Source organism: Vollenhovia emeryi, unplaced genomic scaffold, assembly GCF_000949405.1.
Source record: "Vollenhovia emeryi isolate VEMERY1.0 unplaced genomic scaffold, V.emery_V1.0 DF939167.1, whole genome shotgun sequence".
NCBI classification, from domain to species: domain Eukaryota; kingdom Metazoa; phylum Arthropoda; class Insecta; order Hymenoptera; family Formicidae; genus Vollenhovia; species Vollenhovia emeryi.
In genome coordinates, this window is record NW_011967199.1 from 1,094,653 (window position 1) to 1,114,577 (window position 19,925).

At 46.6% G+C, this 19,925-nt stretch overlaps 2 protein-coding genes across 3 annotated transcripts in view; one reads left to right on the forward strand and one right to left on the reverse strand.

Moving 5' to 3' along the window:
• Positions 1–171: 171 nt before the first annotated feature.
• On the forward strand, positions 172–6,940 carry LOC105564263 (CD109 antigen). Of its 2 annotated transcripts, XM_012016515.1 has the most exons (6): positions 172–537; positions 1,002–1,245; positions 1,349–5,378; positions 5,459–5,652; positions 5,738–6,018; positions 6,089–6,940. In XM_012016515.1, the coding sequence occupies exons 2-6, from the start codon at positions 1,007–1,009 to the stop codon at positions 6,289–6,291; spliced, it is 4,947 nt and encodes a 1,648-aa protein (XP_011871905.1). In that variant the 5' UTR covers positions 172–537; positions 1,002–1,006; the 3' UTR covers positions 6,292–6,940. The 2 variants fall into 2 exon arrangements, with proteins under 2 accessions (XP_011871905.1, XP_011871906.1); XM_012016516.1 differs by lacking the exon at positions 172–537 and having other exon boundaries at positions 984–1,245.
• Positions 6,941–8,855: 1,915 nt separating this feature from the next.
• The window catches only part of LOC105564264 (synaptic vesicle membrane protein VAT-1 homolog-like), a 34,877-nt gene continuing 23,807 nt past the window's right edge, over positions 8,856–19,925 (reverse strand). The window contains exons 4-7 of the mRNA XM_012016517.1: positions 14,203–14,351; positions 13,904–14,063; positions 13,235–13,661; positions 8,856–13,118 (exon numbers count right to left, since the gene is read on the reverse strand). Coding sequence (XP_011871907.1) covers positions 13,093–13,118; positions 13,235–13,661; positions 13,904–14,063; positions 14,203–14,351 — 762 coding nt within the window. The 3' untranslated portion in view covers positions 8,856–13,092. The remainder of the gene's footprint in view (positions 13,119–13,234; positions 13,662–13,903; positions 14,064–14,202; positions 14,352–19,925) is intronic.

Here is a 19,925-nt window from a genome sequence, read left to right on the forward strand (position 1 = left end):
CAGTGAGTGAGCCGGGAACCAATAAACTAGAAGAAGAAGAAGTATTTCTCGAAACTAGAACTTAATTGGACCAAGTTCTTGGATCGTGGACACAGGGCTTTACTTTAAAAAGAGACAAACATGAATTAAGCTAAGATTAAAGTTAAACGACGTTCGGTGAAATCGGGCCTAAATCATCTGCTGTTATCCGAGATTAAAGTTAGTCCGCATTGATAAAAACGGGCATACGGGAGATAGGGACTGCGGGTTCGAATCTACATACTACATATCTATGGGGTGAGCAACTGATTGCTGCTGCTCGCGAGCGAGGGCGCGCGCGGTATTCTCCGATTCCGCCTTCCGCCCCGCGCGTCATCAGGGACGAAATATAAGTTTGTAACGGGCCACTCCTCTACGGCCGCGGAGTCATCTGCGCGATGCGCGTAACCGACGCTCTGTTCTGAGTATCCTCGCCCGTGGACGCGCGGTGATGCTGATCGCGCGCGACTCTCGCTGACACGGCGGACTCGACTCTACCAGGAAATCGACGACCCCGAGGTGAGGCGCGCGCGCCGATGACACGCGACTCTAGGAATGCGGCGTTTGGGCGTTGACCGCTCCGCGCGCGCGCTGCCTAACCCCTAGCTGCTACTCCGACGCGATTACTCTCGCCGCACAATTTTTCCACGTATCGACGGCTACGGCGGCCGGAGGGCGAAGGTGTCGTCTCGTTGATCCGCGCGGAGAATCGACCGCGCCCAACGAGCCGCGCGTGCCGCTGGTAAATCGGCCAATCAAAGGCGCTGGCGAGTGGCGGGTGTATGTGTCAAAAGTTGTATTTGTTTACGACGTAATGGATTTTTAATGTGGTCGGGGAAAACAGTTGACCGCAATTGACGCTACATTGCCGCTCTCGCGTTGCCCGCAAGTCGATCCGTCGCTCCGGTTTTTCGCGCACCCGAGAAATCGCGTTTCGCAAGCGCTCACGCGGTGGATAAATGAACGATGAATCACGTTTTCAGAAAAAATGTTGGCCCGGATCCTCCTGTTATTCCTGGCTTCTGGAAACTGCCAGTTCACCCAGTACCCCCAGGAGTACCCCCAGGAGTTCCCCCAGTACCCCCAGGAGTACCCCCAGTTTCCCCAGTTTCCCCAGGAGTCGACGGAATCTACCCCCAGGCTTCCGTGGAATCGCTATGACGACCGGGATCAGAGTACGGGATTTCGGAATCCGAGTCAAAATGAGAATCTCATAATTAAAGAATCGTGAGTGTCGCTAAGTCTGACGATGAAAATGGATCCTTGCACGAGGAAGGGATGATTCAACGTGACGAATATCTTTAATTTTTACGTATACTTTTGTTTGCAGCACATACTTCATAGTTGCTTCTCGCATGGTTCGACCAGGCCACGTGTACAGAGTTGCTGTAAGCATTCTTCTTAGTCCCGTGCCTATTACGGTACGTACATCCATTCAGAGAAATGGCGTGGAGATAGGGGCGGACTATCAAGACATGAAAGAGGGCATACCTGAGACGCTGATGATTCGCATGCCACCCACCTCCGTGGGTGGTGACTACAGGCTGCGCGTGGAAGGGACCTACGGCAGTTTGAAAGGCGGCCAGGCCTTTCTTAACGAGACCAAATTGATATTCTCGCAACGTTCCATGACTATTTTTGTACAGTTGGACAAGCCCATGTACATGCAGGGTGAGACAGTGCGATTCAGAACGATCCCGATAAATACGGAGCTGAAGGCTTACGACAATCCCGTGGACGTGTACATGTTGGATCCGAATCGAAAAATCATGAGGCGATGGCTCAGCAGACAGAGCAATCTGGGCACAGTGTCGCTGTCGTACCAGCTTTCCGACCAGCCGGTTTACGGAGAGTGGATCTTGCAGGTGATAGCGCAGAATCAAGTGGAGGAGAAGACGTTCCTCGTGGAGGAATACTATCAAACGCGCTTTGAAGTCAATGTTACGATGCCGGCCTTCTTCTTCGACAACGATCCGTACATTTATGGTATCGTGCAGGCAAATTACACCTCGGGCGCGCCGGTGAGGGGTAATCTGACCCTGAAGGCCAGTTTCAAGCCGCTGGATAGAATACGCAATCCCTCGGTCCCCATCGATCCGGTCGAGAGATACTTCAACTTCAACGAATATTATCCGTCGTGGTTCAGAATATTAAATCCGTACGAGGACAGACTACCAGTACTGAGGTTCTACAACGGAACGTACCACTTCCGGTATCCCATGCAGGAGTTGCTGAGCTTCGTTCCGTCGACCGACGGATTGGAAGTCACTGTGGTCGCGACGGTGGGCGAGAGATTCTTGGACGAGGTGGTAGTCGGCTACTCCACGGCGAGGATCTTTAATTCCACCACGAAGGTCCGTTTCCTCGGCGGCAGTCCACAGGTCTTCAAGCCGGCGATGCCGTTCACGTTAAATGTGGTCGCGTCCTTCCACGACGACTCGCCGCTGCGGTCCACGCAGCTGAGGGATGTCATGATGGAGATCCGCGCGGATGTCGAGATGCGAACTGGCGGACGTCGTACCATCGACACCATATACCCGAGGGCGACGCCGGAACACGCGGACGTCTGGACCGTGAAGATGGATCTCAGGAGACTGCTCGGGCTGGAGCACGACGCCAATCGCGCCAATCAGATACTGAACGACGTTGTCTCCATGAAGGTCTACGCGCACATCACCGACGGCGAGGGCTACCGGGCGCAGACCGAGCTGCTGTTGCTCGCCCACGAGTCCCCGAACATGAAGCACATCAAGATATCGACGTCCACTGAGAAGCCTAAGGTCGGCCAGTACATGGTGTTCCATGTGCAGACCAACTTCTACATCGACTCCTTCCACTATATCATCATGGCCAAGGGTATAATACTTCTGAACGGCGAGGACACCATGCAGCACAATATAAGAACCTTCGCGATTCCTCTTAGCCCTGAGATGGCGCCCGTCGCGACGGCGGTAGTGTATTACGTGGGGCGCTACGGCGAGGTCATTGCAGATTCCCTGACCTTCCCGGTGAACGGGATTTCGCGCAACAATTTCACCGTATTCATCAACAATAAGAAGGCAAGGACAGGCGAGCGCGTTGAAGTGGCCATCTACGGCGAGCCCGGGTCCTACGTCGCCCTGTCGGGTATCGATCGGTCGTTCTACACCATGCAGGCGGGCAATGAGCTGTCGTATGCGAACGTGATCACGAAGATGTCGCACTTCGACGAGGAGACCAACGGCACTAACACGCACACCTGGCAGTACCACGACGGCGATCCGGACGAGTTGGTGTACTTCCCGTCCTCCACCTTCGGCATCGACGTCAATCGCACGTTCGACTACATCGGCCTGGTCGTCTTCACGGACGCCGTATTACACCGGCGGCCCGAGCTCTGCAACCGGACGCAAGGATACGGCGAGTGCCTGACCGGTCGATGCTACAGACTGGATAAGAAATGCGACGGCATATTCGACTGCGACGACGGCACGGACGAGGCGCGATGCGTCGTGCGGAACGCGACTGACCTGGCACAGTTCCGCAAGTGGCGGTTTAACCGGATCCAACGGCACTACGAGAACGTCTGGCTGTGGAAGGATATCAATATCGGCCCGCATGGCCGACAGATCTTCGATCTGGACGTGCCGCGAAGGCCGGTACACTGGATGGTCACCGCGTTCAGCATGTCGCCCACCATCGGGTTCGGTATGCTGCCGAAGGCGCTCGAGTACATCGGAGTCCTGCCGTTCTACATAAACGTGGAGATGCCGACGCACAGCAGACAGGGCGAGCAAATCGGCATTCGCGTGTCCGTTTTCAATTACATGCGTTACAACATCGAGGCGACAGTGATCCTGGCGGGCTCCAACGACTACAAGTTCGTCCACGTTGAGGACAGCGGCATCGTGCAATCGTACATGCCGCGCACCTCTTTCGGCGAGCATCAGTTCTTCATCTGGATCCCCGCGCAGGACGCCAGTATCGTTTATCTGCCCATCGTACCGGTGAGGCTCGGCGACATCAAAGTCCACGTCTACGCGACCACTTTGATCGGCAGGGACTCGGTGACTCGCAATCTGCACGTCGAGGCGGACGGGGTGCCGCAGTATCGGCATCAGTCGTTCCTGCTCGACCTCAGCAATCGCGCCTACGTGTTCCAATACATGCACGTGAACATCACCGAGACGCCGATCATCCCGTACGACGAGAACCGTTACTACGTATTCGGGTCCAACAAGGCGATCATCAGCGTGGTCGGCGACGTGGTGGGAGCGATCTTCCCAACGATGCCGGTGAACGCGACGAGCCTTATGAATCTGCCCATGGACTGCGCCGAGCAGAACATGTTCAGTTTCGCCGCCAACATGTACACCATCCTGTACATGCGTTCCGTCATCCAGCGGAATCGCACGCAGGAGAAGGAGAGCTTTTACCATATGAACGTCGCCTACCAGCGACAGCTGTCGTTCCTGAATCCCGACGGGTCCTTCAGCTTTTTCCGCACTGACTGGAACCAGTCGATGCCGAGTGTCTGGCTGACGGCGTTCTGCACGCGGATATTCCAGGAGGCCAGCTTCTACGAGTGGGAGAACTACCTGTATATCGATACCGAGGTGATCACCCAGGCCGTTTCTTGGTTATTGAAGCATCAGACGGAGGACGGCGCGTTCTACGAGGTGACCTGGCTGCCGGACCGGAAGATGAATACCTCCTATATGTACGACACAATCCCCCTTCGGAACATCAGTCTCACCGCTCACGTGCTCATCACGCTGGAGACTGTCAAGGACCTCACGGGTGGCCTAGGTGCCCAAGTGGCTCTAAGCAGGGCTAACGCTATCAAATGGTTGGAGAGGAACCTGAAGCAGCTGGAGAATCACGGTAACCCTTACGAGATAGCGATAGTGGCCTATGCGCTCTTAGTAGCGAAAGCCTCGACTGCTGAGCAAGCCTTCCACATCCTGGCGAGACACGCGCGGAATGAAGGCGGAATGACGTACTGGGGCAGAGAACCAGTGCCGATTGCCCCGTACAAGATGGAGAATCAGAAGCCCTTCCTGCTGCCACGTTTACCCTACAAATACGACTCGGAGAACATAGAGACAACTGCGTACGCGCTGCTCGTTTACGTCGCCCGGCAGGAGATTATGTTAGAGCCGATAGTGGCGTGGCTGAACGGACAGAGATTGACGGACGGCGGATGGGCCTCCACCCAGGATACCGTTTGGGCGATGAAGGCACTAATGGTGTATACCGAGAAGTCGAGACTCAGGGACGTCAGTGCGCTCACCGTACAGGTAGAGGCTACTGCTTTGCCGGGGAAGAAGAAGATGTTGATCGTGAACGATAAGAATCGAGCGAGGCTTCAAACTATCGAGGTACGAAACGTTTTGAGGCAGGTACCACTCTCAGGGACACTTGAAAATAACGCTTTAATCGCACGATTGTCATATTTCAGATCCCGGAAGCGTGGGGAACCGTGAAAGTACAGGCGAATGGCGCGGGCTACGCTATTTTGCAAATGCACGTGCAGTACAATGTGGATATAAAGAGATTCCAAATACAGCCGCCGGTTCAAGCCTTCGATCTAGTCACCAGAGCGAATTTCCATGGCAGAAATCAGTCTCACATTTCGTATTTTTGTTGTCAAAGGTGAGATTGCACGCAATCATAATAATGTGTCTACCATTATCGTTACTAAAAACGTCATTATCTCCCGCATTGCGTTTCCACACAGATGGACGAATCTCAACGAATCTGTGCGTTCTGGCATGGCTGTGCTGGATGTCGGCATACCAACCGGCTACATAATTCAACAGCAAACTCTAGACAGATACATTCTATCGAGGCGGGTGAGGAATCTTCAGAGAGCGCGTTTCCAAGAGAGGAAGGTGCTATTCTACTTCGATTATCTAGACAACGAAGAGACGTGTGTGAACTTCACGGTGGAACGCTGGTATCCGGTCGCAAATATGTCGCGATACCTTTCAATACGCGTTTACGATTACTATGCGCCAGGTATTTATCAATGTATTTCATTAAATTTTATTTGCTCGATATGCATACTAATACTTGTTCGCTGTTTCAGAACGCTTTAACGAATCTATATTCGACGCACTGCCTACGTACACATTAAATATATGCGAGGTTTGCGGCAGCTCCCAGTGCCCCTACTGCCCAATTTACAATGCTGCTAGGCTCTTAACTACGCCAGCAGGTTTCCTGCTTATCGCGTCGCTCGTCGTCACGATAACAAGGTACTTCCGAACGCAGCAATTCGGCGACGGCTAGCGATAACGCAAAAGTCAAAGCATTCGAATCTTATCCATTTCTTATTGCCATGATTCGCCCCCGTTAACGAAGTCCAAATATGGAACGAGACGATAATCAGAACTTAGTACATGTCCATGAATCTCATTTTTAAATATCTCAAGATTTTTATATAATTTTACAAATCTGATATGCGCTTGTGCAATGACCAATGCGGAATGGTGAGTTTTAAATGTCAGTTTCTTTTTCCAGTGAAGATAATCACTTTTAGTCACTTTGACCAATAATTTTGACTATTGTTTTTCTTCTCAATACTCTTTTTTTTTCTACACAATCTCCATAGCATAGATTTCGTAATTGTAAAAATATCATATCTTTTCGTATACTTATTTTCATATATTTTTGCACCTTTAACGATACTTTAGATTATATTTTGTCAAGATTCAATTAAGAACAATTAGTATTTTATCACTTGCTCGAAGACTTATGATCAAAGCCCGATCTCAGTAGAGCTACTCCAAGCACGTGTTAGCAAGTGCTGTGAGAAACAGTACCGTCCATGCCGCGCCGTCTAACGTAGCATAGGAAACACCGTCACATAGGCTACAAAAATATTTATATAATTTTATTTGTGTTTACTTAATAATATTTTTGTATGTTTATACATACATAATATTATATACTAAACTATATTATATATATAATTATTTTATATGTTTATTATAACATTAAATAAACATATATATTTATATATATAATTATATCAATATTTTTGTACCCTACGCGACAGTACTGCTTCTCACGGTGCTCGGTTAGCGCACGCTTGGAGTAGAAATACCTCCACCGAAATCCGGGCTCTGCTTATGATACGGTTATAGAAAGTACAGTATTATTTATACTTCTAAATTACACAAAAACGCACAAATGGATTACGTCGTGAGATTGCACGATCGAAAGTAATTGTATCTGAAAGATATTAAGGTCAACGCATTTTACACAATATCTACATTTTTATTTCCTTGTCTAAGGAATATTCTTATTTATAAATATTATCCGTCCTGGTTTTTTTTAAATTTTAGAATGTCTGAAATTTTTTATTTTTTACATTGTTGGGGCATCGTACTTTTGAAGACAAAGCATCTGAAGTACAAATCAAGTGTAGCTGGCAATTTTCGCGCAATTACACTATTAATGACTACCAAAAGAATTATGGCAAAAGTGTTCATAGTAATTAAAAGAGTATACCGAAAAGAATATATTAGTTGCAGGTTTTTAACAAGTTATAAACGACATAATTATTCATTTTCGAAGTTTATTCCCACTTTCGCATTTAAAGATAATTCCTTAATATTTCTCACTCCGTTTCACGAAGTTATCATTCGCAGATCGTGCCTTCGCCGTAAATATTCCGAACTTTAGAAATAAACTTCTGTTTTATACTGCTTGAATCTTCGAATACATAAAAAGATCAATCAAAGAGATATACAAGATGTTAATGTGATTGGCAAGTGTAAATAGTAGGATAGGAGAAACACATGTATTCCAGCTCGATTCACAAAATCGAGTAAGTGACAATGATACCGTCCTGTTTATATATACATACTTGCGTGTATGAAAAGATTTTTATGCCGTCCCTTGATAATTAGTGCCTCGAGAGTTATACAATAATGTGTATAAATATGTATCTGTTTTCAGACCAACATCAAAGATCTATTTTAATAACATAGCACACTAAATATGTATATTACAATCTATATATATATATTATAATTTAGGTTTTAGTTAGTATAATTACGCGTCATACTGATGCTTTAAGGGTCTACCTTGGACGTTAAACGTCATTCGTCGCAATTCACACGGTAACTTTGTATGCATTCGCAGAATGCATACATTCGCAGAATGCATACAATTGCACGGTAACTTTGTATGCATTCGCAGAAAATATTTATTCCACGCGACGTAATACACGGGCACTATTACAATAAACGAACCCTTAAACACATCCGTGTGTAACATCTCGAGATACCGTCCATGAAGAAGTCTGCTTCGTAATACAAGTAAAAAAAAATGATATATATATGTACACATATAAAGTACTTGAGTAAATTCATTCAAATCGCGAAAAAAATCTTTGCATGAAGTATCGCGCGATAGATGCTTTTTAGATATTATAACGGAATCAGCATTTAACAAACGTTGGTTATACATATTTTTAAGTTTTATAACCTTTATACGAATAAATAATAAAAAAACATATATGTATTATTGCGCGTCTTGAAATGCTTGTTCTCGATTTTTTATTCATTAACCAATTTTACTTAGAAAGAGGTCTGGATGCGGGCTTTTGTGTTAAAACGGTTGACTCGTAGACCGTAGATCCCGGATTCTACCGGATCCAATCTTCGTCCATGTACGTCAGTCTATAAAAGGTTGGTTTATTTAGAATTGAAGATTATGAGTGCGAGCATGATATGATTGTGACTTGTCTTGGGAATAATAAAACAGATTGCTAGATACTTGAAAACGGATCATCGAGTCGGATTGAGGGGTTCTAGGAAAGAGAGAATGCAATCAAGTCTTATCTGCCTGTTTTTGAAGCAATCTTTAATATAGCAACATAGTCAGTCTTACAGTAATAAGCCAAAAATACAATCTATATATCAAGCTTGACGGGGAGCGGGCGAAGGTATCCTTTCCTTCATACGTGAGCATCTTCGGCGTGGCTGGTCGCGACCCAAGAGTCTCACAGGCGGAAAAAGCGCGTCGCTTTCGCCCGGACTCCTCGACAAATTTTACAATTTTACACAATCATAATGTATCACGTTCGCGAAATTGTAGGTCCTGCTCTCCAACGATGCGGTTTCGCACAACTAATAAGACGCACACGACATTCTCAACTTCCTTTCTTTCTCTCTCTCTATCGCGCCGAACGGAATGGTCGTAGTCTTGGGACGAGAGTGAAACTATTCTTCCAACGGCAGAGAAAAATTGTCACTGAAGCTTGGAAACTGATTTCCGCCGTGTATCTCCTTCTTTTGCAGCAACTGCGAATAATCTCCCTTCGTCGTTCGCGACGATGATTTATAATGTGTACGCAATTGGCTTTACAGATTCACTCTAGCGCGAATGAACGAGTGACGGATTATATCACTCGACGATTCTTGCGACGCATGAACTCATAATTTTTAATTCTTAAAACTATCGAACGCATATTTCGGGGCGTGGACAGTTCGCGCGGATTGTCTCACGGTTTAGAAGACTTCAAATTCGCTCGGCTCATAAAATTTACTATAAAAGTGGCTCAGTCAAACGATCTGTATGTGAGGATGCGTCACGAAAAATGTGACACGTTAAAAATACGTGGTTTTATAAAATAGAAATTCAGTTTGTAAGAACATTCCCGCAATGCTCACGTAGTTTTCGTGCTCTTGATTAAAACGCTCTTCCAAAATTACAATTACAATGTTTCGCAGTTACAAGACAGCGGTATGATAAAGAGAGGATAGCAGATAAACATTTCCAAAGTACGGCGGTCAAATGCGCTGGGTAATCAATACAAATCAACGTGATGACCTCGCGGCCTTATTCTCGGTTCTTCGTCAAAGGCAGCTAATCGCGAAAAGTATATCCGAAACATCTCGTCTCTCTTTCGTCGAGGGAGAAATAACCGAGAACAAACTATTGCTACTAGCTATACAGAAAATGTTGAATGCAACACATTCACGAGGTCGTCCTTCAACCGAGAGAACGCAAAACATCTCTGGAAATACAATTTCTTAGGGCAGTTGTGCGTAAAAGATTTGGCTGTTCGATTAATAAATCACTAATTATCCCGAAACATTCGGCATTCCCTCGCGCTAATCTACACTTTAAATTCAAAGCTCTCGCATCTCTGATCCCACGTGTAACACCTCGCACAGTTCCCGGACTCTTTAGCCTGACGTTCGGACCTAAGTAAAAAAAGTAATCAGGGCAGGAGGAAACGATCGATACAAATATATAGATATATTATAATATAATAGAGTTATTTGATGAAACATTTAAAGCCTTACAATAAAATATACAGTATGATGTGTGGTGTCGTCGTATTTTTATGTGTGAGCGTGTACTCGTGTACTCTCGTGTTCGTCCCGTGTGGGATTATCGTGTGTTATCGTTACGTGTTTAAAAGATGTCTCAAAATATGCAGCCACATTTACCATGTTTTTCGCAGTGTGTTTTTTCCACGCTTTTTTTGTCTTTTTCTTTTTCAGACTGATACGTTTTTTTATTCTCGACGAGTAAGGATTAGTATTGTGTACCTTTGGACCGAGAGATTCGATACGGCAGTTAATTCTTGGCGCTTATACGCGCGCTCCTCCCGAGACGTGCTCTCGAAATCGGCGTACGGGATATCGTCGACGCATACCTTCCCCCTCGTCCGCGTGACTCTCTTTCGTCTCGCATAGTGATTTGTATAATATAGATATCGGTATACAGAGCTAGTATCAAATCCTAACGAAATCGGCTACATCAAAATTGTTCCAACGTTCCGGAGAGATATGCACACTTCATTCTGCATCAGCCAGCTCCTCCGAGCCGCGTTCCGTCGAGGACACGCCCTCGAGATCTTTTTCTTTCTTTTTCCTCCTTCCTTCATTTCCTCGAGACTCACGAGGATCCTTAATCTTCCGTTTATATTACTACGAAACCTTCTCGCTCAACAGTTCACCGTTAGTAACGCGTTCTTCACTGTTTTTACTCACGCAGGACCGGCCGACGAGATATGCACGAATATATCACGGCCGGTCGGAAAATTATAACCCGAAGGTTCGAAAGTCGAGAGAAAATCCGCGACGCGGATTTTAACATAATTTATCGGACTGCAGTCACGCGTTCGGCGTCCAAGCGACACAACTACATTCACGCGAGTATACGACAATAAAAGAAATGAGGCCTTTGCGTACTTTAGACTGTCGTTCATTCTCATAGAAAAAAAAGCGATATATTCTACGATGCTAATTCATTAAATTACTCTTCATGTACATATGTTGATGCAACGTCATTAAAATGTTTATAAAATTTCATTTAAACGATAAAAAGTTACTCGGAGTCTTTAAAATACATTATCGATTTGTATATCTGAATAAAAACGACGAGACATGCGTATTGTACGAGCACGTACGCTCAATGTTCCTCTCATTGAAACTGTGATTCGAAAGTCTCTCTCTTTCACGTAGAAATAATAATACGCCAACATTCGCTAAGATAATTCTCAAAGCACTCCTGTGCCGAGCAATGTCTCTATTAGGCTTTTACAATTTCAAGCCATAATTAGTCAGTCTAATTACATTTTCGCTTAATTAATTCACGTTATACATCAGTTAGTTCTTATAATCAGATTAGATATTAAATCTGAACATTATCCAAACTTTTTAGCGCATGATAAACATCAACGAATGCATTTAGCCTTAAATAGTTTTGCATTACGTCGGATTTCCAAAACTCAGTCGAAATACCTTGAAAGCATCTCGTTGATATATCGTTGCAGAGATCAGTACATATCAGAAATTTGAAGAAAGAGACACAATCCGGATAATAGAAAAATACCGATTGCAATAAGTTTTCAGGCAGTTACATTTAGACACTTTTAATATTTTTTTTCACTTTTCAACTTTTACATAGGAAAATCTTGAAGTGTACAATTAATTTTACATAAAAACTACCAAGTATGAAAGAGTATGAAAAAAGAGTGTCTAAATTCCAGCGAAATGCCCCATAATATGTAATGCTAAATATTACTCTTGACTTTCATGACTATATATCGTTAAAATTTAAAAGGATATTTCATCGTGACAAAAGCATCACGATGAATAATAAGGTGGCGTAAAAACATCTTTAATACATAAAATTTACATACGAAAGTAATGCAGCCCCGCGTTTAGCTTTTCTCCACGGAAACTCTAGCGCAATATGTTATTTTATCCCATTAAATTACAAATAGAGGTAATATTATATTAATGTAAGAGATTGTTAGTATATATCGTAATAGCAGCGATAGTATTCGATACAAGTAGATAGAGCCAAGTAAATAGCTGTTGGACAACACACAATTATTAAACTGCTTATTAAACCGCGTCTCTATTACGTCGTCTTCACGACTGTATCATAAGTACGGAAAGGCTGTTAACCATTTCCTAAAATTATGACAATAACGATAATAATTAAAAAAAAAGACTCAAGCTGCTTAATGACTATCCGGCATCCAACAGTTGTTTACTTAACTCCTCGCAAAATTAACCATTTGGTCGGTGTGAAAAAATAAACATAACGTTCTTATATTCTGTAAACTACTGTGGACCGCATCAAGATTGTTATTTCTATTTGGTTGATTCTCTCGTCCTTATGCAATATGCTGGTTGATTCTCCTTCTCTCGTAATTCGCGTGAGCTCTTAATCTCGGCGCAAATGTGAGTAGAATAGGTACATGCAGATGACATACGGCAAAGGGAGGGACATTAGTAAAAGGAAAGCGGTGTATAGCTTACAGTGCAAGCGATCAGTTACTCGCTGAAACTTTAAATTCCATGTTCCACAGGCGACAGCTCGAACAAGATTACATTTCCCCCGTTACATTATTAGGACATATGATATGAATTACAGTTCATTGTGGATCATCTGCATGTAAATTCTACGCGATACCATTCGTGGATTACTCAAGTCAAATTTATCGTACTCTCGGATAACAGCGATGGATCTCTCAGCAATAGTACTTTCCTGGGAATTCTTGATGTTTATCGGTATCATTTCTTTGCTCATATAGGATTAGTTACTATCGCTAATTCAGCTAGATTCCTTCTCTTTCGAATCTGAAACAGGAAGTAGAGGTGCGAGTCTTCAGACATTCGGCTCGCGAGATACCGTGCGAAATAACGTAACATTACTGCGATTGCGCTTATAAATTTGCCACAGTCCATTTTCTTACCGCTATCAGATTTGTCTTCTGAGGTACCGTTTGTCAACTCGGGCTCCTTCTTCTTCTCCCCCTCTTCCGACTCTACGCTAGACGCCTTTTTCTCCTCTTGATTCGCAGCCTTCTTGTCTTTCGCTTTGCCTTTAGCCGGCGTAGCTGGTTTCGGCTTCGGCTCCAGACTCGGATCCAGCACGATCTTACCGATGTTCTTGCGATCGTGCATTTTTTGCATAGCCTCGGGCACATCTTCGAGCGCCCATGTTGAGTCCACCACTGGCTTGATCTTGCCCTCGCCCCACAGCGTGTATACTTGATTCACCGCCCGTCGAACGAACGCGTGACTACCGTGCTGGTGCATCAAGTGGCGTAGATTCAACCCGGACAACGTCTTGTTCTCGTCGAACAGCTTTATGGGCGACACTTTATCGACTTGCCACCACTAAACAATAAATAATAAAACGTGCGTGAAAATAACGGAGATACGATCCTAGGGAAAGAGTCGCCCGAAACAAACTCGGGGGAATAAAATAATTCGAGGGGAGATACAAAAGTTTACGAAATCTTACAGTGAAGCATTGAAAACAGTTACACGAATACTTTACCGAAGTACCTTTGTTCGAATTGAGATACGAATAAAAAGTCAAATTAATCCACGACAAACGAATGGCGCTCATCACTTACTGATCGCGCCGCGGAAAAGAAGCTCTTAGTTTCCCCGGTGACGACGTTGCTGGATCCATAGAGGATGTACTTGCCCATCGGCTTCAAGAGGGCGTAGCCCTTGTTACATTCCTCGCCGCATAGACAATCCAGGACGATGTCCACGCCTTCCGGGGAGATTCTAAACAAGCAGAGACGAGTATAAAAAATGTACGGAATTTTCCTCCGGGCTTCTCGATATCGACTGTCTACCCACGACGGCAAGAGGGGCAGAAAAGAATTAAGAACTGCTAATTATTCACGCCACATCGTTCACGTACTTTCTGACCTCGTTGCTGTAGTCCGCGCCGCGTTCCAGAAGATGATCGATGGTCCCCGCGTTTTTGAGGGCCTCGTGCTTGGATTTGCTGCACACGCCGAAGATGGTCACGTCCTTCACGGTTTTCGCGAGCTGCACCACCGCCTGGCCCTAAATCGAACGGAAAATAACATCTCTCAGCGACACGGTCGACAAGTGAGTTTAACGAAGGTCGAGAAGACCAGTCGAAGCTACGTGGAGAAAGGGCACGGACGTTCTTACTTTTTTTTTCTTCTCTCGACGCGCCCTCCGCTAAAAAAATACGCGAGAACATACACCCCGTCGCCACCTCCTCCCCCCCCCCCTTCCTAATCCTCCCTTTTCGCAGCGCACGCTACTCTTCGCCCGAGAAAATCCAGTTACGCGCCGAATTGGACGGGCGCGGCGTCGGGCCCGCTACTCGTAACGCCGCGCCTTGAGAAAGGATGAGACGGGATTAACGGAGGAGGAGAGGAAAAAAAAAAGGAACGGCCGCGTGCACAGCCGCTCGAGATTTTCAACAGAAGCGGCATACATTATTTCCGAGAATCGCGCTCGCTGCTTTCCACTTCTCTCCGCCCCTCGTCGAGAATTCGATACCCGGCGACCGAGCCGATGCCGGAGCACTCCGGCCTCGAGGAAGAGCATAAATGAGAAAAAAAAAAGGAGACGAGCAGAAAGGGAGAGCGAGCCAGCGCGCGCGCGCGCAAGAGAGAGAGAGAAAGAGAGAAACGAACGACAGAACAGACCATTTAGAATCCTTAAATAATCATGAAAGGCGCTCTCTAAAAATCAATCGGTGAAAATTATCACTGAAAACCAAGCTGAAAACAGTGAATAGTCACCGATTGACTTTTCGGGAGTATATTTCGGCTCTTCAATAATTATACCCCGCCCTCCCGAGGATCTCCGTTGTCTCGAGTCGCCACCTATCGTGTTTGTCGGCTCTGAAAATTGTTACGCGATATAAAATACGTATACACGGAATTACACGCGCGCGAGATGCTTCATGGCAACGTTATGTCTTCATCGCGACGCCTCGCGAGTCTTGTCTCCCGTAGAGACAATGACTTAATTAATATTAACCGATCCGCGGACTCGAGGAACAATGTCGCCCATCGTTCCTCGTTCCTGCCTCTCCCCCCTGTCACCCTCGTTCGTCGAGGCGTCGCGGAGGACGAGAGGCCGCGTACGTGTGCACGCACGCGGCAAAAAAAAATGAACTTGCCACTGCAGCGACAATTTTCTAGATACGAAAAGAATAACCGAGGTGTATAAATAAATAGCCAATGCGAAATCGCATATGCTTCGTATTTAATCGATTTAAGTAACGGAAAGATCAATTTGAGAAAATAACAAACAGAATTTTTATCCGAAACTGTTGTCGAATGTCAGGAAGAGAGTCTTGCTGCGACACTCGTTCATTATAACGTTTGATCGTGGTACACGAATCGGCATAAATGCTGTCCCTATCCTTGTGAGGTGCACGCACACAACTACAGGGACTCTAGTTGTGTGTGTGCACCTCACAAGGATAGGGACAGCATTTATGCCGGTGCGTGTACACAGATAGTTACATTCCTTACAAAGATTGTTCTAGCTACAGTACCGAAATTCATTTTTATCCAATGTGAGTAATGTTTGGTCACAAAACCTAAACTTTCCAGAAGGTATTATTAGAATATGTTGCTGCTATAAATTTTGCAGGCTACAAACAATTTTCCAACAGATACAAGAAATAGCGATAAATTTTTATTGCGACGCCTAGAAATCTACCCGCGTTAGATTTTTTTTTTTTGAGTGTAAGGGGCGATAATTCATGCTCAACGGCGACAATGAGAGCCTCCCGCCTGCTCCCCGAGAAAAACGCGATCGCGCGAGAAACGGGCACTCCGGCGCCGCGATTTCGCGCGTATCAGCCACGAGAGAAACTGGTCACGTACGAGGCTCCGGGAGAGGCCGCGCGCTCGTGTTCGTGAAAAATACACGTTTTTCTGATCACGTCGGAGGACTTTCCCTCTCTCGCGAGGCTCTCGGACGGATCGCGTCGTATCTCTTCCGCTCGCTCGTCTTTCCTCTGTGAACAGCGTCTGAGTGCCGGCCTCCCCCACCGGTACTCGGAGGGGCTTTCGTGTGGCCCTCGGTCGCGTCCAGCGCGCCGCGCGAATGCACGGGGGGATTGTGTGCACACGGCGCCATTAATGCCTAGCCCTCTGAAACTGCGCGCGGATCGAGGCATTTTTGAAAGGCGTGCGACTTTTTAACTCTTCGTGCATCGTGACATTGAAACCGGCGATGCTGATTCGCTGTTTCCATAGGCACGATGCACGTAGAGTAAGAAAGTCGCGCGCTTTTCAAGAATGCCTCGTTCCGCGTACAACTTGAGAGGGCTAGGCATTAATGACGCCGTGTGTACACATAGGGCAGCGAGAACCGATCGAGTTTGCTGTGCGACCGCGTTTCATGAGAACGGCCGATGATCGCCACCCGATGGCTATTTATAGCACAAGCGAACGGCCGGATCGATTTCAAGAACGACCCTTAATCGTCGTTTAATTGATTCCCTTCTTCAACCGCTGGGGCTGAAGAGGCGAGGAGAGGCTCGTCAACCAGCCGTTCCGTTCCACGTACGAGAGTCATTTTAAAGATTCTCGGAATGATTAAGTGCACATGGCACATGGCTCGTAATAACATCCCAAAATCGTAAGGTACGAGCCTCCTCGGCATTGTCTACGCGTCGTAAAAAGAGATAGATGCCGCGAGAAAGTCGTTAAACGATAATTCTTTACCGCCGGTGCACACCCTAGCCGATCTGAAACACGAGTTGCGCGTCGCAACGCGAGAAATATAAATCTTCTTCCAAGTACATTTTTCTCGCGCATTTAATTTCAAGAACGTTATGACGGAGCGTTCGCGGCAGGTGGTATTAGTCGCTGCATAAATCGACTTTAATTAAGCCCTTCTATAAAACATTAACCGCGGGAGCTGGAGGGGTTGAAGGGTAAACGAGAACGTTGTACCGGGATGGACAGAATAGTTGCGATACTTTTTTTTTTAATGAGTTTAGTAACGCGTAGATTCAAGCTTACATTCAAAGACATCTTTTTCCGGGGAAAATTTTATTGGAGAAATAGATAAAAAAAACGCTCAAAATGGTTTTGGAACGGCCATCGAGTAAAGCGTTCCTCGGAGAAGATTTTGGAACGTAAACCTGAATCTAAACGCGCGCTTCTAGACTCATTAAAAAGAGTTTCGCAAGCATTCTGTCCATCGCTGTGCCGATCAGGGGCTCGATTCTTGAATTCATTCGAAAGAGAACCGTATCTGAAAAGTTGCAAGTTGATTGGCTATTCGCGTGGTTCTAACCAATCGACCTTCAACTTTTCTGCACAAGAGCAGACTCTTCGCGCACGCTTCTCTCTCGGATGTAATTCAAGAGTCGAGTCCCAGGTCGCCGGGCGTACCGGGCGATGGATAGAATTAGTGACGCGTAGATTCCAGTTTAGATTCAAAAACATTTTGTCCGGGGAAAATTTCATTGGAGAAATAGATAAAAGAGAAACGCTCAAAATGGTTTTGGAACGGCCATCGAGTGGAGCGTTCCTCGGGGAAGAAGATTTTGGAGCGCAACCCTGAATCCAAGTGCACGTTCCCCGCTAAAAAGAGAGTGTCGCGACCAATCTGTCCATCGTTGTACACGTGGCATGCCGTGCCGGCGCGGTGTGACAGCGGCTTAAAGCCGCGCCACGTGGTAGTAACGTGCCGGGCGATAGCGACGGTGGCGGCGGTGGCGGCGACGGTGGTGGTATGGTCTCAGACGGGTGCGGTCCATGACGGTGGTCGATGAGAGAGCGAAAGGTTGCCTGGCAACCCTCACACCCCCGTGCGATCCGCGCACCGGCATTCCCCGGTAGATTTCGCCTTCCGTCTCAACCGTCGGGGGGTCGTAGAGGACGGCGGGCGGTTAGCGGGGGCGGCCGTGCCGTTGGCTTCGGGTGTAACCTGTTGAGTCGTATTGATCCCGACGGTTCTACCGTCTTCTTCTTATCTCCATCCTCCGCCTCTCCTCCTCCTTACCGTCGCCGAGACGAGGGGTAGAGAGGAACCACCCCGCGTGGCCAAAGAACCCGGAAATACCCCCTGGTACTTTAACCTTCTCGATCCCCGCCGCCGCCGTCGCCGTCGTCGTCGTCGGCGGATTGTGCGAACGACTGCCGTCCGACCACCGTTGCTTTCGTGAAATTTTGCATCTCATTCGCAACCCCGCGCGGCGCTTAGTGTCTTCGGGTCGTGAGCGGATTCGGATTCGAACTGATCTCCGCGGGTGAGAGAGTAAACTAGGCTCGGCAAATTTTATTTCGGTAACTCGCGGGGGTGACGGATTTTATCTCGGTATCCTCGGTGGAGGGAAGGAGCGCGCAAATATTTATCGTACAAGAGTCTTGTTTGGATACCGCGCCTCGGCGATCCCTTACGGTCAATTGACACTCGTAATCCCCATTATCTTCGTTCTAAAACGCAGCGCGATGAATTTCAGGATAAAAAAAACTCGCACGCAGGCGCGTACCGCCTGGCTGCCTCTCGTAAAATTCTAGCAATGTATAAGCAATAATGTTAATGACGCTCGCTTCTGGGCTATTTAGATGCCGGCGGTCGTAACGCCGCTACTTATCGGATTTGTACTGTTCCGAGTAACGTATACACGGCCTCGAAGACGCCCGGCCGTTCGCGTTTACGAGCGGAACATCTTTGCGCGTAGGCATTAGCTCGCTTACACACGTGATACCACGATAAAGCTGTCCGAACTCCGCGAAAGCGCCCCTTCGCGGAGCCGCGTTATTGTCTACACGAGCGTTTTTGCGCGCTAAACGCGCGCTTTCGCCTCGTCTACGTCCTGTCGCTTTAACGACGGAAAACCGCCGCAAAATTCAAAATCGTTATCGCGCCGAGCGTTGTGCCACGTAACTTAATACAATCACCGCGCACAATAGAATATTAATAACGCTAAGATAATAACGTGGTGCCTTTCAGGTACAGATGAAGGAGTAGCTTTTACATATCGTATGTACACGGTGTTAAAACGCTCGAGCCAGCGCGCATTGGAACGTGATAATTATAAAATCCCCCGTACGCGTCGGGACGAGCGGAATCATTTATGATAATGATCGCGGCTGCGGAGAGGATAGTAACAAATCGAATACACCGCGCGCGGTCTAGAGACCCTCTAATCGGAGTCTGGACACGCGGTATCCAGCTTCTGATTGGTTCGCCATGTTTAGGATTTTTCCCACTGAATTTCGAATCGACAATTTTAATCCACTTTTATAGCTTTACAAACGACAGGTTGATTTTGATCATTTTGATGCGTATCCCTTCGTCGAGCTGCTATTACAAAATGGTGCTGCAGATCCACCCATTTTTGCAATAAACAGCAAACTCACACTATTATCAAACTTCGTGCGATGTGCGGTTATATTTTAGGTTGCATCTCGATCTGATGGCAGCTTGAAGAGAGAGAGTGAGATTTTAATGACTAAACATGGCGGACAACTCCGTTGGCCAGACTCTGATTAGAGGGTCTCTAGCGCGGTCCGAACGTACAGCGACACTATATTCAACATTGATACGCATTTACAGCGAAGGAGGAGGAGAAGAAATTAATAAGAAAAGGAAGGGGGAAAGGGAGACACACCCTCCCCCGCGTCG